Source organism: Branchiostoma belcheri, unplaced genomic scaffold, assembly GCF_001625305.1.
Source record: "Branchiostoma belcheri isolate BF01 breed outbred unplaced genomic scaffold, Haploidv18h27 scaffold213, whole genome shotgun sequence".
In the NCBI taxonomy this organism is placed as follows: domain Eukaryota; kingdom Metazoa; phylum Chordata; class Leptocardii; order Amphioxiformes; family Branchiostomatidae; genus Branchiostoma; species Branchiostoma belcheri.
In genome coordinates this window covers 142,949-167,003 of record NW_017803636.1, presented here as the reverse complement: position 1 = coordinate 167,003, position 24,055 = coordinate 142,949, and the positions used below count along the sequence as shown (strand labels likewise).

The window sequence follows — 24,055 nt, the reverse complement described above, 5'->3', positions numbered from 1 at the left end:
CTTCACCCATGTCTGCATCAGCGCTGTGATAGCGGACGTGCCAGATTTCCTGGACTACCAGCCGTGTAACAACGACGTGTGTTATGAGCTGAAGGCTGTGGGAGCGGGAGGGGGGCTGGAGAAAAACTGTCCACGCTGTGAGTATATGTTGACATGTCCTGTTTCCAATGATTGACTACTTGTACTCCTTGTTCATGTTATTCATTATCTCTATGTTTAAGTAATTGATTGTCTACATGTATGTCCTTTGTAACTTGTTCTGTCTCATGTTGGGCTACCTTGGAAATCAGTTGTCCTAAACTGAAGGTACCACCCAACCGTTTTTAAGATCAATAAATAAATAAATGTTGCATGGTACATGTAGCTTTAGTTAGGACAGTTGACTGAGAAATTAGATATTTATTTAATACTTACTTCACTGGTGTGTTAGGTGGTTTTATGGGTTACACTGTCAGTGTCACTGTGAACATTTTTTTCAATAAGATTTAATGAATATTTCTTTGTGTTTTAGTAAGATTAAAGTATTTTGTTCAAATCCTTTTGTACTATGAATGAAAAGCACAATGCCACGTTGAACAGATTGACAGCTAGAAATAGAAAGAGCTTAAAATGGTTTATGAAGAAGACGATAGTGACTGGTTGGAAGTTCTAGAGGAGAGAAATTTGTTGAAGTTTTAACTCTAAACATGGTTTATGAAAGTTTCTTCTGAAGACACAAAATCTGGTGAAAAGATGCAAAGTGAAAAACAGCTTGTATCTTAAATAAGACAGCAATACATAGGTATGCAGAAACTGAGTTTTCCATATACCCTGACTTATCTTTTGCCTTATGCTCGCAAATTTATTACATTACATTTTCAATGTACGATTTTCAGTGACGGGTATATGCAGCCCTGCCTGCCATGCTGATGCCACCTGCCATCGTGAGTCGGGTACTCCCACATGTGAATGTGATCATGGATATACAGGAGATGGACAGACATGTACAGGTAACCACGTACACCAGTTTTTTTTTTATTTGTTCACTACAAACACTTGCCATTGACTTTATACCACTGTCATTATTATCATCACCATTTATAGCTACCTACAAGGCAACGGCCCCAGACTTTTTCGTTCAGAGTTCAAGATGAAGAGATTTAATCCTTTTGCAATTTAATGTATGGCACTTTTCAATTAGCAATGATGTCATGTACAATGTAAGGACATGTGTAAAGACTTTGAATTTCTGACTGTTGTTGTTGGCATCCTGACTGTTGGCATTGTGACTGTTGAAGTAACAGTAACTGCACACAGTATCTTGTTGGTTCTTAAAGTTTGCCACATACAACTTTTAAGATGTCTACATGACTTGTAAACTTAGGACACCGTGTTGGAAGCTATGGATAGTATGTACAGTTAAGCTTAGGATTTAATTTCTGAAAAAGCCATCTTTGTTTCTATTTCATGTAATACTATACACATTGTGTAAGAATTGTACGAAATGTTGAAAAATTATTGTCTTAAAAATTGGTCAGAAATTCCACATTTGAATTAGTTCTTTCCATGTTTAGTGTGAGTTTAGTGTTTGCTAGCTTCTCAATGGCAATGCATCTTGTCGTCTCAATGTCAATTGTTTTTGTTTTGTTTCAGATATAAATGAATGCAGCACAAATCCATGTGACACCTCAGGGAACCAAGTGTGTAAGAACCTGGAGGGGAGTTTTGAGTGTGACTGTAAACCTGGATATAAACTCAACCATGGGGCATGCGTCTGTAAGTGCATTATTATATTTTCTTGTGAACCTCTCTGTGATATTACATGTAGATGATGTGACAATATTGCCTCATGTCTTCTGTTTTGGCAAGATCGTAGTACATGTATGGGGATAATGGTATTTGTAATTGTCATGACTTGTAGATAAACATATGATTATCCAATTTTTCAAAGAAACATATGATGCAACAAAAACACTTTTACTTGAGTTTTGTATCAAAATTTACATTAATTTCATAATTTACATGCGAGGTGCTTTGTCTGAACTTTGCACCTCAGGTCGTGCACATGTTCACTTTCTGGCGAATGCAGGTTAGAGTAAGGAAGACTGTCACAGTTCATTAGTAATGAGACTGGATTATTTTCCTCTACATTTTTTGCCACAGATTGCTGAAGAAAGCACATGCTTCAAAATAAGAAGCAACTTGTTTTTCTTTTAATGCAACATTTGGTTATAAAGGAGGGATTTTAAGTTAAAAGGAAAATTACATTTTTCTTGAACTTGACGTTGTTTTCTGTCCTTGACTAGCTACCTCCAAGTTCCGCTCTGAAATGAGGTTCACATCACTAACGTACAGCGCTGACCTGGCCAACCCAACATCAGCTGTGTACATCTCTACTCAACGTACTGTTGTCATTACGGTAAGTATGATAACCAAATCAACATTTTCTTTATAACATTGTTCAATTTAGATTACAATCATGGCATTCAATAGGATATTTTGAGCATTCAGACCAAGCAGTGAATCAACAGTGTTGATTCAATGGGATGAAAATCTAATTGACTTTAATTGCATAGTCCATTATTATAACATACATGTATTTAATAAAGAGTCAGCATAACCTCTATGTGAAACATTTTACCTTCAATATGACAATGCATACTTGTTTTCTTTCTGATTCAGTTATGTTCCTCTTACATACTTTTGCATGTGCTTTTTTCTTCCATTGTTGCTTGTAGTTAGTGTAGCATTACGTTAGTGTGCAACAGATTACTATTAATCAAAATAAAATTATAACATTCATTATTTTGTACAATTTAGTAAATTGTAAACACCTGTAGAATTGAAACACCTGTCTTGAGCAACAGAGGCTCTTTTTACACAGCCAAGTCTTCTATTCAGCCAACATTCTGGTGACCGTCTGTCACCTTCCACAGGGTAATTCTGACTGGTTCACATTGCATTGCAGCATACGTGTAGATGTTACTGCTATAGGATCTGATGCATTCCCAAACGTACAATATTTAGTAATAGTCCTAACAATACATATGTAACAAGACTTTTAATAATTTCTATTTGGGACTAGGAGAGCTCAGTATTGTCAGTAACAAATATTATATTATATATAGAAACACTTTGAACCGCATATTTCCGTATGATGTAAGAATGCCTAGTATGTATGTCACAATTACACTAAGTTCCGGAATGTATTGTTAACAGAACAAAAACTAGCTTAAGTGCACTATGAACTATGTAACTAACACCCTTAGTGCACTATGCACCAAGTAACATCTTGTGTCAGTGCACAGTAAACCAGTCAGAATTGCCCTGATGAAAATGACAGACGGTCATCGAAACGTTGGCTCGTGGAAAATAAATGGTTGTGATAAAAAGAACATTGCTATTATACTGTCTTTCCTTCAACAGATCACAAAGGTGTTTAAGCAGAGCACGGTGAGAACGTCGTTTGTAGGAGTGACAGTTCTGGGGTTCAGTCCGGGCAGCGTAAAGGCTGACGTGTCGCTTGACGTGGCCAGCGACGCTAACCTCACCCCCAGCGACATGTCAGGAGCCTTTCAAAACGGTTCCGCAGCGCTCAACGACTCATCACTGGGCATAGACACAACTGCACTGGCTATTACTGGTAGGTTATGTGGAATGGTCATTTCTGTATCATGTTTTCACTCCTTAAGCTTTTATAATAACTTAAAGTCTAATAATGCCATTCAAGTTCAAAATCTATTGCTGGTATGTTTTCGTGCCTAGTTTCCCCATAGCATGTTTGTTTTGACAAAATGTGCCAATTGTATGTGTAGTACTAGTGAAACATTGGGCAGCAAATTTTTACTTATCTGTTAATTTTTAAAAAAGGAGTAATATTTCATATTGAGTATCATGGAAGGGGTTGTAGCCCTTTGCCATTAAATATGTGAGCAATTTTGACTGTGTATTGATCTGATCTTTATAACTACAGTTACTGCATTTTCTTATCAGTGGCTGTTACACTTTGATTTAGATTGTTGCCTTTTCTTCATCCACTGTTTGAAGAGTGTTTAACTTATTATTAGGCTCTGTTTCACTTGCTACAGACCATGCAGTTGAGTTGATATATTAAAATATCTGAATTCAATTTTTTGTAGATTACAACGAGTGTGCTAATGCGACAGACAACGACTGTTCTCCGTATGCAAATTGTCAGAACACAGTTGGAGGGTTCAACTGCAGCTGTCCTGACGGCTTCTTGGACAACTCTACTGACAGCACCCGACCTGGGAGAACCTGTGTTAACATATGTAAGCACTGTGATAAGATTTGAACCGTACACAAATAATTACCCACCTTTTTGGCTGTTCAACTCCTGCCTCTGTTAAGGAATGAGCAATCCACTACTTCAATAATCTGTAGTTTAAGTTGTTTCTGTTTTTGTTTCCAAAACAGCGAGGCCATCGTCAGCACCACCCACAACTGCATTTTCAGGTGAGCCAAGCTTGTCTTAGAACTAAACTTAATGCAACTAGAGAATAATTATGTAATGTGTAAATTACAATTACAAGACAATACAATGTACCTTGTCTGCGGTTTGGGAGAAAAACCTGGATATCTCTGACTGATTCCATATTCTGCTAATCATTTTGAACACAGTGCCTCCAACAGCAAGTATGACGACCACCCACTGCCACTGTACCACCCACTGTACCACCTACTGTACCACCCACTGTACCACCTACTGTACCACCCACTGTACCACCTACTGTAGCTCCGACTGTACGTGGGCCCTCCACTGCTGGCACTGTGCAGCCTTCTGTAGCAGGTTGGTTCAACTCCATACATGTAGCAGTGAAAATGAAAATAGTGCCTAGCATGCACACGTAGATCAAGGACTACACATTTGTTTTTAAAATCAGAAACCTTGTAAGGTTTATTCCGGTGTATATAAAGACGTTGTACGTGTTGAAGAACATTTGCCAAGCCCCCCTGCTGCTTTCTCTGCTTAACACTCAGCATTTGGGGAAGAGTATGGGAGTTTAACACACACCACTACCAGTGGACTTAAGCCCCCTGCACCATCTTTAATTTGCTAGAAAAAATGTGTTTACTGTTGTTTTCCAGGGACAGCAAGAGCCACTGCAGCACCACCATCCCTGTCTGTCAGGCCAGGGGTGCAACCTACAGCTGCACCTACTGTAGCACCAACTGTGGCACCTACTGCACCTGGAGTACAACCAACAGCAAGTGTGCAACCCACTGTTCCAGTAGTACAACCAACTGCAACTGGAGCACAACCAACTGCAAGTGTGCAACCAACTGCCCCTGGAAGTGTGCAACCCACTGCTCCAGTTGTACAGCCGACTGCAAGTGTGCAACCTACTGCTCCAGTTGTGCAACCAACTGCAAGTGTGCAACCAAGTGCCCCTGTTGTGCAGCCATCTGCAAGTGTCCAGCCCACTGCTCCAATAGTACAGCCATCGGGAAGTGTGCAACCAACTGCCCCAGTTGTGCAACCAACTGCAAGTGTGCAACCATCTGTCCCTGTTGTGCAGCCATCTGTAAGTGTGCAGCCAACTGCCCCTGTTGTGCAGCCATCTGCAAGTGTGCAACCTACTGCTCCAGTAGTACAACCAACGTCAACTGTGCGACCTACTGCACCTGTGGTGCAACCATCTGCAACTGCAGGGCAGCAGGGAACAGCAGCACCTTCCCCAGCGCCATCAGTAGCACCCACAGGTTACATCTTTACTAAATTCGTATGGTCCGATCTGATAGCTGCACTGGGAAAGTTAAAGAGAATGTGTGCTACATGAATTCAACAAGTTGTGTCATATCTTTTTTTTGGATTGACTTACTAGAAGATTCTTCCAACAGTGACAAGTTTGAAGGGTAAAGATACTGACCTCCAAATTTTCGATGACTATCAGTCCATCTTGTTCACGGAGTGGCCTAGTCTCGCGAGACTTGCATCGGTCTGAAAGGGCCCCACCCCTTGTTGCCTCCCTCCGGAGCAAGGGTAAGTAAGTCTTGGGGAGTTCCCAACCTTCGGTCCGGTTCAACTTGGCACCCTACAACTGTATGTGCACCGATGCAAGTCTCGGGCCACTCCGTGAACAAGATGGACTGATAGTCATCGAAAATTTGGAGGTCAGTATCTTTACCCTTCAAACTTGTCACTGTTGGAAGAATCTTCTAGTAACTGTATCTATACGTGACAAATGAATCTCTTCAACGATCTTTTTTCTTGTTTCTAAGAATGTTTGATACACACTTTGTGATATGAATTTCTGAGATGTGTCTGATTGAGACTCAGTGTTTATTAATCAAGACAAGCCTTTATCATTGTAATATTAAATTCATTGCCATTCTGGTTAATGCTACACTCTGGGAGTGTAAAATTAATCTATAAATTCCTGATGTTTTGTTGTAATATGTTGGTAGTTACAATACTAACTGACTGTTACGGTGGATGGTACAATTCGATATCAAGCACTAACAAGTACTTTGTACTGGTGTGGAATGAGGTGTACATTTGATGTACATTGTGCAGAACTAACACCAAGTGTACAACCAACTTCCACTGGGGTACAACTAACACCAACCGTACAACCATCCTCCACCGGTGTACAACTAACACCAACAGCAACCAGTGTACAACTAACACCAAGTGTGCAGCCAACTTCCACTGGGGTACAACTAACACCAACAACAACCAGTGTACAACTGACACCAAGTGTGCAGCCAACGTCCACTGGGGTGCAACTAACACCAACTTTACAACCAACTTCCACTGAGGTACAACTAACACCAACAGCAACCAGTGTACAACTAACACCAAGTGTACAACCAACCTCCACTGGTGTACAACTAACACCAACAGCAACCAGAGTACAACTAACACTAGGTGTACAGCCAACTTCCACTGAGGTACAACTAACACCAACGGCAACCAGTGTACAACTAACACCAAGTGTGCAACCAACTTCTACTGGTGTACAACTAACACCAAGTGTGCAACCAACAGCAACAGGTGTACAACTAACACCAAGTATACAACCGACTTCAACTGATGTAGAACTAACACCAAGTGTACAACCAAAAGCAACAGATGTACAACTAACACCAAGTATACAACCAACTACCACCGATGTACAACTAACACCGAGTGTACAACCAACAGCAACAGGCGTACAACTAACACCGAGTGTAACACCTAGTGTACAACCAACAGCAACAGGTGTACAACTAACACCAAGTATACAACCAACTACCACCGACGTACAACTAACACCGAGTGTACAACCAACAGCAACAGGCGTACAACTAACACCGAGTGTAACACCTAGTGTACAACCAACAGCAACAGGTGTACAAATAACACCAAGTATACAATCAACTACCACCGATGTACAACTAACACCGAGTGTACAACCAACAGCAACAGGCGTACAACTAACACCGAGTGTAACACCTAGTGTACAACCAACAGCAACAGGTGTACAAATAACACCAAGTATACAACCAACTACTACCGATGTACAACTAACTCCAAGTGTGCAACCAACAGCAACAGGACCTGGTGTACAACTAACACCAACAGCAACAGGTGTACAACTAACACCAAGTCTACAACCAACTTCCACCGGGGCACAACTAACACCAAGTGTACAACGAACAACAACAGGTGTACAACTAACACCGAGTGTACAACCGACTGCAACAGGTGTACAGGTAACACCAAGTGTGGAACCAACAGAAACGGATACACAACTAACACCTAGCGTGACACCAACAGCATCAGTGGTGCAACCAACATCACCAGATGCCCAACTAACACCAACCGTGCAACCAACAGCACCAAGCACAGAACTAACTGATAGTGTACAACCAACAGCACCAGTGGTACAACCAAGTGCATCAGTGGTACAACCTACAGCACCAGTGGTACAACCAAGTGCATCAGTAGCCCCCAGTGCTGCAGCATCTCCTGCAACTGCCAGGCCAACATCTTCAACTGGTACACTGCCACCAGGAACCGTGGGTAAGAATAAACTGAGAAGATCTTAACACATCTTCAGTTGCATTCAAACTGTCTGATGATATTTCTCATTTTAAGTTGTTAACATTGGTACCAAATGTCTCTTTTGAAGGGAGAAACATAACGCCTTGGGATACATAACAAGAAATAGTCATGAATAGCAAAGTTCTTTCTATCACAACCATTTATCTTTCAAGCCGACGTTTCGATGACCTTCTGTCATCTTCATCAGGGCAATTCTGAAGACAGAAGGTCATCGAAACGTCGGCTTGAAAAATAAATGGTTGTGATAGAAAGAACTTTGCTATTCAGTTGTTTTACCAACCTGATGAAATTATTTACGGAAGAAATAGTCATGCCTTCAATCAACCAAGGACTGAGGTGTTAAAAAAAACTCATTCTTTCCTAGAACTATCGCAAGTGGAACTTGCTGTCACCAAGTACAGTAGGGGCAGTATCATTAGCTTTAAACAATGTTTAGAGTTAGATGCTGAAGGGTTAGGTGAAACAAGTCGTTCAGTGTAATGTAGTCAGATACTGCCGCGCCGCGTGCCTGTGAAGCTGATGTGTTAGAAGCAGAAGGTCAGTTCTACTGGCTATACATGTACAGAATGATAAAGATACAGAACTACATGACTGTAAAACATAACTCTCCATACATGTACATGTAGCTGTTTCATATAATTCATTTCCCTTCCCGAATCTGCTCTACTACTGGGGCCACCAGGCTGTAACATTCACACAAACAATTATTTGAGGCATTTGAAACATTTATTTCCGCCACAAAACGTTTTGATGGTCCTCCCAGTGATACCACATAAGATAGCCTCATATGATCTTGCGTTATATATATTTCCTCACATATTGTATTATATTACCTATGACCTCTGATCTCCAAAACAGTATATTATTATTATCTTGTTTGAATATTTTTATTATGCTCTGTACTTAAGTCTGTTGTTATTTTATATTGTTAATTGATTGATCTTAGCTTAATGTTGTACTTGCTAGTTTACTGTATTAGTATGTTTTATTGTGTATGCTTAATTTTGTATATCTTGGCACCCGAAATCAGCCATGCTGCCTGGGTGGTCAATGTATTGTCTTGTTACAACTGAATTAAAATAAACTAACTGCTGTTTTTCCTTTCCTTTCTTTAAACTCATTTCTTTACAGTTGTTGAAGCCGGTACAGTGAAGGTGAACTCTCGCAGCCCCAACACCTTCAGTCCAGCTGAGAATGTTAACATGTGGTTTGACTACACGTTTGAAAACAAAGGGAACACTGACATCCCTGCTAGTAACAGTACCAATGCTGTTCTCAAGGTAAGCCATCCCAAAATAAGTATGGTGTGGTGTCGTGTGGCGTAGCGGCAGAGTGCGCGACTCGGAACTAAGAGTCCCGGGTTCGAGTCCTAACATGCCACCGATCTTGTGCCCTTGGGAAAGGCACTTTACACGACTTTCCTCACTTAGCTCAGGTGTAAATGAGTATTGTCCTGTCATGTATTTGTCCCGTGTTGGTGGAGGCATTAAGTTATTTTAATATAAGTTGAAAGAACTTGAGTGTGTCGTCACCACGTCTGATGATTACATGTTGGAATAAAAAAAATGATAAGTATGTTTTCTACAATCTCTCTTTATTAACGATCGATACATTTAGTAATACTGTAACATGAAACATAAAGAGTTTTGAAAACTAAAAAAAAATGTGAATTACAATTTTTCATCTTAATTGAAATTAATATTTACTACAGTTATGCATATGTTGCCAGAAACTGCATTTAAAGTAAATTCATACTATTCTGATTTCCAACCATGAATATGCCTTCAAAACATACATGTTTACCTTTTTGAGTAGTGTAATTATATCAAAATCAGTCTGAGACTGAGCATAGTATTTAGTAATACAATCAAACCCTAAGGCAAATAACCACCTATGCATACACGTATGGACCACGTTACCAATGTGACTACTGTTTAGTGTTCCTTTAGATAAATTATCCTGTTGATACAGGCATAAAGAAGAGACTATCTGTCCACATAGACCAGATTTTATCGGTCCCCTGAGTGGTCTTCTTGTGCAGTATTTTTTTTAATGCAACTGTGCATAACAAGTGGCAACCAGGCTGGTAGCGGCTACCACTGACACAAAAGTGTATAAATACATGGCATATCAAAATACAATATTACTTAGTACGTACAAATTCAATTCAATATTATACAATAGCAATATACATACAAAGTACATACAAATTCAATCAATATAGAAGCAATACAACATACGTACAATACAAATCGATAAAATGATCAAAGTTGAAATGGAACGGTTGGAGGATTTTTATTTACAATTGGTGTTCAGGTAATCAGGATAAGAGGTGGTGTTTGCATTTGGCCTTGAATGTGGAGATGGTGGCCGACCCTGTGACTTCGCTGGGTAGGCGGTTCCACAGTCGGGAGGTGTACTCGTAACTGTACAATTCACTAATACTACATGTACATGTTGATCACTGTCTTATGCAAACGTGTCATTTCATTTCGCTTGTTCTACAGGTTTACTTCACCAACAATGCACAGTTTGAGTCTGCTACGATCAAGTCGCCGCCTTCTCCCGTCACTCTCTCAGCGTTTGACGGCGCTCTGTCCAGACAGGGCATCAGACAGGGCGCGTCCTTCCAGGCACTGGACGCTCTGGCCGTCGTGTCGGTCCCTGAAGCCAACTGTACAGCCTTTACACATCTCTGTACCATTGTGAGCTACGCAAGCCTGGGTAACCAGTATTCAGACAGGTCTGACACCTGTATAGCCCTGGGTTCAGGGTCCAACCAAGCTGGAACACTGGATTGTAGTAAAGGTACCAACTTGAACCTTGCTATCCAGTTCGTTCAAACAGCCTCCAGTTTAATTCCGGACTTCCAGTTTAATTCCGGACAACCTCCCATGTCTCAGCAACTTGGAAGTCCGGAATTAAACTGGAGGCTTTTTTGAGCACCTTTTGGAACACTGGGCAGTTATGACATTAAGTTATCATAGCTTTAGTACTTATTAAGTTAAACATCATCATGATACAAAATGAAACTTTGTAATAAGAGTTTGTTACATGTCTATATTTTTATTGACTGTCGTGCATGTATCTGCTCTTTTAAATTTGGATAATTACCTTCGCCAAGAAGGTTATGTTTTCAGGGGCGTTCGTGTATGTGTGTGTGTGTGTGTGTGTGTGTGTGTGTGTGTGTGTGTGTCAACACGATAACTTGAGAAGGCCTTGATGGATTGTCTTGATACTTGGTAGGTGGGTAGGTCTTGATGAGACCTCAAAATGATTAGATTTTGGACCCCTAGCGGCTTGTTATGGTACTGCAGCTGAACTTCCGGTTTTGATATCTCATGATCTAGACATGCTATGGTGATGGAATTTAGATGGTAGGTAGCTCTTGTGCTGGGGAAGAAGTGATGTGAGTTTAGGCCCCCTAGCGGCTTGCTCTGGAACTGCAGCGATATATTCTTGAAAATATTCAAAAGGGGATAACTCAAGAACCGGTTGACGGATCGTCGAGATTTTTGGTATGTAGGTAGCTTACGTGATGCTTCATATAATTATGTGACAATTATGCAAATATGGATATAATTTGCATAATCTATGGGGAAATTCTATAAAGCAGCTGCATTCCATGATAGGACAATTAAAGCTTGTGACATTGGTAATTGACAACGAGAGAAACACAGGAAGATATTGACTATGTTAATAATGACCTAATTTGCATAATTAATGAGAAAATTTTATAATTATTTAATGATTTAATGATTAACTGCCTGGAATTTCATACTTGTGGTATTTGAAAGTTAAATTGAGGTGAACATCATTAAACATAATTTATTCAAATCAGGACCTCATTTGCATAATTTATTAGGAAATGCTAGAATGCATTGTTTGTTAATATAAGACTGTTTTTTTTGGTTGAGATTATGATAAAATGATATAATTTATGAAAATTAGGTTCCTATTTCTTAAATCAGGGGGGAATAATCTAATCTATAATTTGTCAGTCATAAAGATTAACATCATTTGGCGAAGGTATGAGATCGGGGAACTCTAGTATTGCAAATGAGACGATTTAAAGAAAAGGTGAAATGATTTGCCATATACATGTACTGACTTTATTAAAGTTTACACTATAAAATTACTTACTAGTCATCGATTGTCCAGTGTCTGGTTATATTCTTATACTTGGTGATACTTATAAAAATTGAATATTGATCCATTTTCTTCATAAATATTTATTTTTGCTTCTTAGTTTTAGTCAGTGACACATTGACATGGCTAAATTTGATGCATTGTGTGATATGTTGTGTTTTCCAGTGAAGCAGACGTCCAGTTCTGGATGTAACTCTAACGCTGTGTGTGCGCTTGTGTCAGTCAGCGACACATAATTGACATGATTAAATTTTGCTGCTTATTTGTGTGATAATGTTGTGTTTTCCAGTGAAACAGACGTCCTGTTCTGGATGTAACTCTAACGCTGTGTGTGCGCTTGTGTCAGTCAGTGACACATAATTGACATGATTAAATCTTGCTGCTTATTTGTGTGATAATGTTGTATTTTCCAGTGAAACAGACGTCCTGTTCTGGCTGTAGCTCTAACTCTGTGTGTGCGCTGGTGTCAGTCAGCGACACATAATTGACATGATTAAATCTTGCTGCTTATTTGTGTGATATGATGTGTTTTCCAGTGAAACAAACGTCCTGTTCTGGCTGTAGCTCTAACGCTGTGTGTGCGCTGGTGTCAGGCCAGGCCAGGTGTGTCTGTAAGGGAGGCTTCACAGGAGATGGGACCACATGTTCAGGTGGGGATCAGTTTACAGTGTTACAAGGATATTAAGATTTTCTTTTTTTCAAGACATCTTCCTCTCATAGTTTCTGACTGGAGTAATTCCCACTGCTATATGCAGCCGATGTAGGGGGCATTTTTGTGGTGAGAACACAATTCCAAACATGGCTAAATTTGTATCCCCCTTCGTCCCAGTTAATCACTGGGGTTATTGCCTCCGTGAAAAATGGAGGTATTGTTATTGGCGCGTCTGTGTGTGTGTGTGTGTGTGTGTGTGTGTTTCCGCACATATGTAGTCAGCATAACTTCAGAACGCCTTTATGGATTGTGATAATATTTGATATGCTAGCAGGTCTTAAGAAGCCAAAGGTCAAGATCAAATATGGGCCTCCTGGTGGCTGACCTTGGTACTGCAACAGAACTTTTTGTTTCTTTTTGGAAGGCAGGGGAAAAATGTGCGGTTTGATTAATGAGGTTCTCCCTCTGGAATAGGCTACATGACCATATGTTGACCATATCTATTACAGCCTGACCTATTTCAGGCCAAAGGTGCTACAGTTGTGCGTTTAAAAACAAAAACCTGTGTTATTTTGTTCTGTACTGTAGTGTACTGTGTAAAAACATTTAGAAAAACAATATATTTCATGGAGGTATGAGATCTCCGAATTCTTAACTTCTTTCATCTGTTCTGACTCTGTCTTTGTCCTTTGCCCCAACCCAAACTATGGTGCAGTTGTCTCTGGCTACATAGTCAGTCACTACCAATTTCTTCTTTTTATGGGTTCACCACACCAAGAAGTGGTGGTGAACCCATATTGCTTTTTCTGATGTTTTTTCTCCTCCTTCTTCTTTTCCTGCCATTTTTTAAATGGATTCAGCTTCTTCATTTTAGGGCCTAAGGTCCTGAAATTTGGTATGGAGGTACAGTGGGCAAATACCCCTAGGCGTTTTTTTAAATTATTGTGATACAGGCTTTTAGAATGGTTTTATTTGAGTTTTTTGGCTGTGTTATAGCAAATGTATTACTGTGTTAGTGTGCCTTGTTTAGCACGTTTGGGCATGAGTCATCACAATGGAATGCAGGGCATCAACCAATAGGCATGCAGCTTTCCTCTATACTTCTTGCTGATTGGCTGTTGGGATTTAACTTGATTAACACCTGCACAGAGCATTTCCACCTGCACAGAGCATTTCTTGCTGATTGGCTGTTGGGATTTAACTTGATTAACACCTGCACAGAGCATTTCCATACTGACAGTATGTCTTTATTCAAGTGTTTTGGTAGGAATTTCAAGCTTTTCTGCTCCAGCATTGGAATGCGGGGCATGGACGTTTTTTTTTTTATTTTGAAAATCAACAGTTTGCATTATGCAATTAAAAAATCCTAACCAATAAAGTAGGGAATAGCTATCTAACTGTTGTTTTAGTTGTATGTTACTTCATATTATAGTTATATCAATGTAAATCATTGTTTTCCCTTGTGTTTCTCATTCTTTCCCTGCCATGTGGTAAAATGGGGTGAACCCATCGCTGTATTTGCTCCAAAGCAAATATTGGCCTTTCTAGTTTAGGTCGTTTTTGAGACCTTGTGTCCCTTACTGCATTGATGATGTCCACTTCTTTTTTCTGTTCGTAGTGCTACAAGGTTTCCCTTTTCATTATTTGTGGTAAAAGTTTATCCCAACTTTATAAATCATTTATAATGCCTTAAATGATGGGCCATTCCCCCCCCCCCCTTGTGATATCGGTGCAGTAAATGTAAAACATATATTCATGGAACGTTATAATAATGTTATAAAAAATTGTCTTCACTTTATTTGCATATCAATCAATAGTTAGTGCTTATAAACGTGCATTTCCCCTCTGGTCTCTCAGTCACTGACGAAAGCTAGTGGATACTAGCTGCAACGTCTGACCGTTTCCAAAATCATATCCAGTTGCTTGAGTAACTGCTTTTTGGCGTATCGTATTATATTACCTGGATGTTTAACCTTCATTGACGCTATAAGAATGTTTAAATGTAAATTTGTTTCCACACAGATGTAAACGAATGTACCTCCGGCAGTCCGTGCAGCAGCCTGACCAACTCCAGATGTGTCAACACTGAAGGTTCATACGAGTGCCAGTGTAAGCCCCGCTATTACAAGAAACGGCGGGAGTGCAAGGACACTCTGACCTATCAAGTGGAGGTGACCTTCACTGCACAGAACTACACTTCTGAGCTTGCAAACAGCGACTCCACGGAGTACAAACAGCTAGACTACACCTACACTGAGGAGGTAATCTTCTGCCTGCCTTAAAGGCATTTAAAGCATTCAGTAGTTGATTTGATATTAGGATAAGTCTGGGAATTTGTACATCCAATCTCTTGCAATACACATTCCACATTGCCTGGATGTAGTTAACAGTTTGTTATAAGATCCTAATCTTGGAATTTCTTTACCATGATTGCAACATGTAGCAACTGTCGTTCTATAATCTTTTAGCACACTGAAGTTAAAACTACATTTTATTGGGCTACCAATTCTACCAAAGCTAGCAGGGAGAAGGTTAAAGTATAAAGTAACTAAAACCTGTATATAAGACAGAAATTTTTCAGGAATTATGTAGCATTAGAGTATGCAGATTTGGAAAATTACGCAAGGCCTATGGCTTCCACTCTATATGCTGTCTGTTTATTCTCATTTTGTCTATCATGCATTACTTTTTTTAAATCTACCCGTCCGATATTTAAATCTAGGTGGCTGACACTATTTACCAGATACCTTTGACCCAGTGTTGACGTCACACTTTAGAGAAGCTATGTGACGAGTCTCACTCGGCCAGTTTATTGAAGAAGACCAGAGTGACTGGTAGTTAGTGACTAGAGCAGCAGGTGAAAACAACTCTCGTGTGTTGGAACAAAAGTTTTAACACAAATCTTAATCTGTTTAGATGTCTTATGTCTACCTGACGAGTACACTGAAGGACCGCTTCCACGGTATGCGAGTGTTGAACTTCCGATCAGGCAGTGTGATCGGCACTCATGCTGCTAACCTGGCCAGTAATGGTGGCCAGACTACAGGCAGCATACAGAACGCAGTCAACTCAGCCATCAACTCATCCTCGGGAACTGCCCTCAACATGCAGGCAAACGTCAAAGTTGCAGGTTTGTTTGTTGTTTAAAGTTAAAACTTTTGTTCCAACACAAAAAATTCTCTCACCTAGGAACAAAAGTTTTAACTTTAAACATGTAACTACCAACACAGATGAACTTTCATGATAGGTTTGTTTGTTGTTAACATCCTATCCAAGCGACATCCCTAACCGAAGCTAGGCACTCATGGTAGAAATTCCACCTGAGTCACGTAAAGTGCCTTTCACAATCGGTAACATGGTAGGGTTTGAACCCGCGACCTCTTGGTCTTGAGCAGAACACCATTTGCCCCACACAACTCTATGACTGTCTTACATTTACTAAAGGCACTTAGTTCCCTAGTCCGACGACGTAGACTCGTCCTGGCAGGGCATGTTGTTTGTAGTAACGAACCAGCTGGTAGACTAGTACAGTGGCTTCCTACTGGGAGACGTAGAGTGGGACGCCCTTATACTACACTTTTGTCCATGCTAGAGAGAGACACTGGTCTCGCAGGGCCTGAATTAGTGTCCGCTATGAGAGACAGGACATACTGGAGTAACTTTATCAAGTGTACCTCACTGGATTAGTATAAACTAATCCGGAGGCATGATGATGGTGAGTTCAGAGTTGTCTTAGTAAGTGATTAGTCAGAAAAACGTTTTTCATGAAAAAAATTGAAAATTTGTATTGATGAACAGGTGCTTTACAGAATTACTTTAGATTACTTTACTCTAAAAAGGATTTAGAATTTAGGTCATGATACATAATGAATGCATGAAATACCTTTATTGTACGTTTGTGCTCTAACAAGCTAAGTACAGATCATGAATAGACAAGGAACAGGATACAGCAATGACACTTAAACTATACATACTAATGTGGTCTACTATATACAAACTCAAATGTTCTGAAGTCACGTTTTCGTGTGTTTAAAATTCAAGGAGTCGTTTTCAGTAATCTTACAATGAAAAAAAGCCCCAAAATTTACACATTTTATTGCTCAGAATCACTCAAATCTGATTATAATCATGGTAATCTATCCCTGAGCCATTGTTTAGTAAAAGCAAAGAAATAATTGATAACAGTTAAATACTTTTTAATTATTGTCTACAACAAATGCAGCTTAGTTTCAAGTTTTTGTTTTTCCCCAATTACAGATTACAATGAGTGTGCTAAAGCCAGTGACCATGACTGCCATGAGAAGGCAGACTGTGTCAACACGTTGGGCTCCTTCACATGTAAGTGTCAGGCGGGGTATGAAGACAGGAACCCGGCTACACCAGGAAGGGACTGTTATGGTAAGCTTATTGGCCTAAATAGTTTGAATACTTACGGTGAAATCAGTGAAATAGCATACCAGTAATTATTTTATATAATACATGTTGATGATCCATGATGAGGAGGGATATAGACTCTTAAGAACTAGTTGTTTCTCCATTTTTTGCTCCATTTTTTCTTGACAAAAAATATGTATTATGTACTCTTGTATGTTTGGGATTGCATTGTTTATACCTGTAACTGTAAGATTATGTAAATGCTTTTGTTTGGGAATACATGTACATCGAAAAGCAGGAACACCTCTGCTGTGCAATGTGAACCAGTCAAAATTGTCCTCAGGAAGATGACAGATGGTCACCAAAACACTGGCTGAATAAGAACACTTGCATTGCTTGCTTAGAAATACACAAGGTAGTCCTTTTATTCAATTATTGTAGTGGTAATTTATCTTCTAAATGGAAATATTATTGCTAATTTTAAGACTGTGCACTGTGTGTTTTTCAGATGCTGCCAGACTTGCCATCATCATAGGAGGTGTGATAGGAGGACTGTTGGCTCTACTGCTGTTGCTCTGCCTCTGTCATCAATGTGTCAAGAAGAAGAGGACCAAGGTCAATAAACATATTAAATAAATGAATATGATGTCATGTATGCGGTAGTACATGTTAAAAGAACTGTGTGGTACAATATCATTAATATATAATAATTTATTAAATGTAGTAACCATGTCTGAAACAGTACAGTATACATAATTTTTTGAAGGCTGCAGGTTCTGAAAATTATTCCTGTCGAAGACCAAAGTACAATTGACTCTTTCATTGTTTCAGCCTGTAGTATTTAACTCAAGCAACAGGTTCTGTGCAACCCCTTTTGAAGCATGGTGTTTTACTTACTGGAAACTTTTATTAAAGCCTTAGTTGTATCTTTCTTGCATACCAGACAGAGGTCATGGACATATTTGACAAATAATTTAAGACGTTTATTCAATAATGTCTTTTCCTTGATTGCAGAAATATGTGGACAGGTGGTCCCAAGATGTTTTATGTAATGACTTATATAATGTTTCTCTTTGCTTGCACCAGAAATCCATGGATCTGCACTCCATTGGCAGCCTGGTGTCATAGTAATAATTTTTGACAAATTTTACTTCAGACGTTTTATTGAATGACATTTTTTTTCTTTGCTTGCACCAGAAATCCGTGGACCTGCACTCCATGGGCAGCCTGGTGTGGGCTCGGCAGGACCAGCGGACCTTCTGGTGGCCGGGAGAGGTGGTCCCTGGGAAGGATGGAGACAACAGTCTGTGGGTCAGGTGGCTCGGCATCAACACTTTCTCTCCTGTAAGTTTCTCTTGTTGTCAGGATTTCGAACCGCGTGCGTAGTCCAGTGGTTAGCGACCCTGCCTCTGGACCACAAGATTGGGAGTTCGAATCCCTGGTGTTGTCGTTAATATGACACGCACTTTACTGCATGGAAAGGGTCGCAGTCCTTTCAGGGGGACGTTAAGCTGTGGTCCACTGTTCATTTTGCTTGTCAAAAAGAGCCAGGGGAATTTGTACTAGTATCAGGACAAGTGGAAGAAAAGCTATTTAGTGAGCTGAAACTGCATCAAGATCATTTCCTGGTACAATGAACCAGGTTACTATAAATACTGTACATAGTACAGTACTGCATTAGTGTTAGGTTAGCTCTTCATTGAAATAAAACTGGACTGAGATCACTTTCCTTTCGAACATGATACTCAGTACAAACGGGGGCCTTGGTTGGTTTGCCCTTAGTTCGTTTTTCGTTTGTTGGTTTGGTCTTGGATACATCACGATACAAATGAAAACCAAGCAGATGTCAAGAGGGAAAGACTGACCAAATGAAACAAGAACCACCTACATGTAATCACAGTTACTGGAGGTCATACCCACTAATGCCAAAACAAGGTCTAAGTCTGTAAGGTTTTTGTATAAATTATGACCACTGAAAATACTTAATATGCACGGCGGTCTGTCACTACGGTATTCTTTCCCATTGCTAGGGGGGTTCGAAAACGTATCGGGTTACAAGGCGCAAGTTTGGCCTGTTTGGGACTACCCGTAAACCACTTGAAAATAAATAGTATTGAAGGGTAAATTCCGTCAAACTAAAATAAAATTATCGTCTTTACATAGGTTTAATGTTAGTTGTTTACATTAAATTACTAATTTTTTTAAAAATCTCGCTCCGAAACACGATTTTTTTTCGGGATTTGTAGCGCCAGTCCGAGACAGTCCGAGTCATGTTTTCAGGCAAACACTATTTAAGATTGGTTACGTATATTACCCAAAATCTCCGATTTTTATTTCTTTCGACGACTAGGAATAAGATCAAAAATCGTGTCTTAGGAATTTTTTAATTTCCGATTTTAAGTGTAGTTTTTGTTGACATTTATGTGAAAAAACAGCATGTTTTTACATTTTTCGAACTAAATTGCTCATAATTCAAAATCAAGGTCCTTTTTCGAAAATCCCTAAGACACGATTTTGGACAAACCCGTTACGGTCATTTTGAGCCGTCAATGACATATGTTGGACTCTCCATGCTTCCAATCTTAAACGAGTTTTGCACGCATGTCATACGGCATGAATATGAGCAGTGTTTATTTAGGCTGGCGAGTGCAAGCTTTGAGATCTTCAAGGTCACCCACGATAACGGCAGTTGCTTCGTTTCATGTTCCAGTCCACTACAAAATGAAGGCACACATGTAGTTGTCCAGGAAATGGTTTATATTTGTTAAAAGGTGGATTTTTTTTTCTGTTAGGAGGTACACACGTATAAATGGGCGGGAAGACCCAGGTTTACTGTAAATGACCGCGGGTGACCCCATTTCGAACACCGTTCTATTCGAATTACGTCATATCGAACATGGTTCGGGTTCTACTGCAGGTGGGAAGATCGGGGCCCAATTTTGACCACCGTGATGTCAGACCAAATCTTTGTTATTGTTCTAATAGACTGACAAAGACTTAAAATACTACTCCCATGAAGCTTAAAATCTCTGATATCTTCAATGAAGGTTAAACTTCCAGGTAATGAGATACACAAGAAAACAGGTCATTTCAAAATTTATTCAGTTGCTTGAGTTAAAATGTTTTCTTGTACATCTCTGATGTCTTTTTATGTATGTTTTTACAGGTGGACTCTGTAGAGGTTGACAAGTTCCAGTCACTTGACCAACATTTCAGCGCAAAGGCCCACAACAGCCTCATGTCATACCGCGCTAGTGTGGATGAAGCCAAGAGGGTAAATATCAAACTGACCAAACCTAAAGACTACCTGCAGTTTTGTGTTACCTAGGCTTTCTGATTATCCTGTTACAATCAAAATTGTAGGATAATGTACACAGCCAAAATATTTAATGTTTGAAAAGATACTGGATGTCAAATGGTACAACATGTATAAAATTATATACATTTAAAAAAAGAAAATGTACAGTAGCTTATTGTCATTTTTCTCCACAGAAATACATGAAGTCTGCAGACCCAGAACAGGTAAGATGATAGTTTATGAAAAACTTAAGTTCAACTTAACTAGCTATATCCTCTACCACTGGCCTGGCTTTGGAAGATGATGGAAAGAGTAGAAATTGGCCAACAACCTTGGGGAGATTTTGGAAGGCGACAAATAGCCATTTATAATATATAATTAGCAGACCACCCCCTGGCACACTATCTGACTATGTCTATTTGGCCAATTTTCTACTCTTTTCAGCTGCTTCCCAAAGCCTGGTAGAGGCTAAGGCTTAACCATTGTGAGAAAAAAAGACAAGAAGGAAGCATAAACTTAGTTTGGGTTCCAGCAATGCCACTGTAATGTAAAAATAGATAATTAGTAAATGTGGTGCTTTTGTGCAAAGTGCATTGCTCATGTTCTGCTGTATAGTTCTTAAACTACATGAACTTGCAGCTACAAATTATGAAATTACTCAGTGTGATTGTTATATAATAATTGCTTGTTATGTTGTGTATTATATCAGGCTCCCCCCAGGTACAATGGTAACTATCCTCCAGCTGACTACCCAGGGGCCCCGCCAGAGAAACCACCCCTGAACGGGCACCAGTTCCAGAGTCTGGTAGTGCCATACTACGGGGGTGAACAGGTAACTAGTCATTGTGGGTTACACACACACACAAACACACACACACACACATATATATATATATATACAGGGGCACATGTAAAATAAGGTTAGTGTGGGGAGCATGTTGGCAGAACATTTAGTATTACATACTGTGCCTGTATGAAACCCATAAGTTGATGCATACCACTTCCAAATAGATAGAATGTCTTGTTTAAGGTTGTATTGTCGTCTTTAACTTAATTTAAGGATGATGTCCAGTCTATAGTTTTCTAATGTTGTGTCGGTAATGATATCTAGAATATAAAAATAGTAATAAACTTGACGAGAATCTTTATTCAGATAAAACGGGACCAATCTAGATTGTGTTTTATTCAAACAAAACAGAACCATGTGGATTGCTTCGTGTTGCATTGCTAATGTCCTACGACACTCAGCGATTAGGTTTTGGTTCTGTACTGTACCGGTACGCAGCATCGTTACACAGGCCTATTACGTGTACATGTTGACATCCTTTCTCTCTCTCTCCCTCCCTCTCTCCCTCTCTCTCTCTACCTCTCTCCTCTCTCTCTCTCTCTCTTTCTCTCTCTCTCCCTCCCACCCTCCTCCCTCTCTCTCTTTCAGGTCTGACGTCTGTTTTTCCCCATGTTCCCAGGGTTAGACGTGCTTGCACTCTGATGCCGAGGCTTGATGGTATCTCACCTTTCCCCTCTGTCCTGTATTCAAATGTCAATACCCCTGCGGGTTAGAGCCTCAGCAACTTCACCGACCAGCTACACAGTGTCCTAACATTAAGTGATGCAATCAATTATTTGGATGCTCCTTTTGTATAGCAACTCCAGGAATGGTACAGGGCTGTTGGGGTGTATTAACATTGGTCCTGTACCTAATCGATTTTTTACTGTACCGAATTGAACATTATATTACTTCCAATGTCTAGTAGATCTGCATACTGATGATGTGTTACAGCTTTGTTATGTTCTTACTGGTATAAAATGAACTGGTCGCACACTGGACTTTTGAGGAGCTTCATACTTTTTTTATTCATATATCAAAACATACAAACGATGCAATGAACCATCCCTTACAGCAATCATAACAATAATAATTCAACTTATAACTGATCATAATAATAACAATAATCATAAAAACAATAATACTCATAATCATAAAAATGATCATAATAATTGTTCATAATTCAACTTATAACTGATCATCGTAATAACAATAATCATAATAACAATAATACTCAATCATAACATTCAATGATCATAATAATTGTTCATAATTTAACTCATAACTAATCATAATAATAAATGATCCTAATAATAACAATAATCAAAATAATAATAATACTCAACCCTAATAATCACTGATCATAATACTTCATACTTTATTGTGTTGCCTCCAGGACTCCTAGCGCCAGATACAGTAAGGTTGCTGGGTCGGACTGCTCTACTTGTAAGATAGGGGGTCTGTAACAGGACTGCTCTACTTCTAAGAAAGGGGGGTTTGTAACAGGTAGTGGAGAAATGTTTCACAGTGGGTTCATAACAAACATCCTTTATTTCCCCAGCCCCAGAGGTACGCCCAGCAGCAAGAAGTTTCCCAGATCCTGGCCCGGCCGCCCCGCTCCGCCATTAACGGCCCCCCGAAGTACACCTCGGGATTTAAGGGGAACGCAGAGTATCAGGAGTTCTCATTCAAACTGAAGTAAAATTTAGACGGTTGACGACCAACCAATCAACGTCTGTTCTCATTTAAACTGAAGTAAAATTAAGACGGTTGACGACCAACCAATCAACGTCTGTTCTCATTTGAACTGAAGTAAAATTAAGACGGTTGACGACCAACCAATCAACGTCTGTTCTCCTTCAAACTCAAGTAAAATAAAGACGGCTGAAGACCAACCAATCAACGTCTGTAGGAATGATTGACATTTCTACACCTCGAATCTGTTCGTTTCTATGAGTATTTTTTTGTATCATGTTTGAAACGAAATTTTAACCAACTCTTTATTAGGCTAGTTAGTGATAAGTGATGATAAGTGGTGAAATTTAACCTAAACAAAAAGGAAAATCGTGCTATCTGCATTATAGTTTGTGTGGGCTATATAGTTAATGTAGTTATGAATACAATGTCTTTTTACTCTTTGTTTTAAAAAGTAAGTCTTACGTTTAAGTTAAGTCATGGTTCTGTTTATTGCAAATAAAATTGGATCAGGTAGGAATGTCATTCAAATATGATGATATCTTTTACTTCTACATATTTTATACTGGTATTGTAGTATATAGGGAATTAAATACCAATTTACAGTCGAGAACAGAAAATCGTTGTTAAAACTTGTTATTATTATTATGATCATTATTATTATGATCATTATTATTATGATAAGTCTAATACTTCAGATAGAGAAAGCACACAATGTTAGTCTGGTAACTTTGTTACTTTTAGTGACAGTTAAAGTGATTGACTTACATGTACTTTTATAACTAGCATATTCTCCAAGCAGATGTTTAGCGGCTAAATTCTGAGGGTTTTCTACCTGCCTGTTTCTGTCATAAACTGCCTTTCTAACAAAAATGGGCAGCTCAGAACTTTATCATACATGCAATTGTGATGTATTGTGATTCTTTAGCGTTATTCCACAAATACACGTAACGCCTACTCAATAGCGCAAAACATACATAATTGATAAATCTGAATGATGCATTTTGTGTG

The 24,055-nt window shown here is 39.3% G+C and overlaps 3 protein-coding genes across 3 annotated transcripts in view; all 3 read left to right on the top strand.

The window, feature by feature from the left end:
- Positions 1-2,150, top strand: part of LOC109469964 — a 112,423-nt gene extending 110,273 nt beyond the window's left edge. Inside the window, exons 41-44 of the mRNA XM_019768729.1 lie at positions 1-137; positions 876-989; positions 1,633-1,755; positions 2,143-2,150. The exon at positions 1-137 is cut by the window's left edge and continues 56 nt beyond it. Of these exons, the coding sequence (XP_019624288.1) occupies positions 1-137; positions 876-989; positions 1,633-1,755; positions 2,143-2,150 (382 nt within the window). The remainder of the gene's footprint in view (positions 138-875; positions 990-1,632; positions 1,756-2,142) is intronic.
- Positions 2,151-2,291: 141 nt separating this feature from the next.
- Positions 2,292-9,283, top strand: LOC109469970 (keratin-associated protein 10-1-like). The gene is made up of 8 exons (XM_019768734.1): positions 2,292-2,398; positions 3,406-3,622; positions 4,119-4,271; positions 4,417-4,455; positions 4,621-4,789; positions 5,089-5,703; positions 7,862-8,008; positions 9,182-9,283. Exons 1-8 carry the CDS (start codon positions 2,309-2,311, stop codon positions 9,186-9,188), a joined length of 1,437 nt encoding a protein of 478 aa, XP_019624293.1. The 5' UTR covers positions 2,292-2,308; the 3' UTR covers positions 9,189-9,283.
- On the top strand, positions 9,253-23,355 carry LOC109469963. Its single transcript, XM_019768728.1, has 13 exons — positions 9,253-9,330; positions 10,558-10,849; positions 12,365-12,416; positions 12,764-12,849; positions 14,874-15,112; positions 15,768-15,981; positions 17,109-17,249; positions 17,734-17,840; positions 18,423-18,569; positions 20,392-20,499; positions 20,718-20,747; positions 21,233-21,355; positions 22,911-23,355. Exons 1-13 carry the CDS (start codon positions 9,253-9,255, stop codon positions 23,049-23,051), a joined length of 1,758 nt encoding a protein of 585 aa, XP_019624287.1. The 3' UTR covers positions 23,052-23,355.
- The last annotated feature ends 700 nt before the right edge of the window (positions 23,356-24,055 follow it).

What these genes read in the sequence shown, in the direction of transcription:
- LOC109469970 (XM_019768734.1), top strand. Translation starts at nt 2,309, where the DNA reads ATGAGGTTCACATCACTAACGTACAGCGCTGACCTGGCCAACCCAACA. An exon ending in AACGTACTGTTGTCATTACG is followed by an intron (nt 2,399 to 3,405) that starts GTAAGTATGATA and finishes TTCCTTCAACAG; the next exon opens with ATCACAAAGGTGTTTAAGCA. An exon ending in AACTGCACTGGCTATTACTG is followed by an intron (nt 3,623 to 4,118) that starts GTAGGTTATGTG and finishes AATTTTTTGTAG; the next exon opens with ATTACAACGAGTGTGCTAAT.
- LOC109469963 (XM_019768728.1), top strand. Translation starts at nt 9,253, where the DNA reads ATGTGGTTTGACTACACGTTTGAAAACAAAGGGAACACTGACATCCCT. An exon ending in ACCAGGAAGGGACTGTTATG is followed by an intron (nt 17,250 to 17,733) that starts GTAAGCTTATTG and finishes TGTGTTTTTCAG; the next exon opens with ATGCTGCCAGACTTGCCATC. An exon ending in TCAAGAAGAAGAGGACCAAG is followed by an intron (nt 17,841 to 18,422) that starts GTCAATAAACAT and finishes TGCTTGCACCAG; the next exon opens with AAATCCGTGGACCTGCACTC.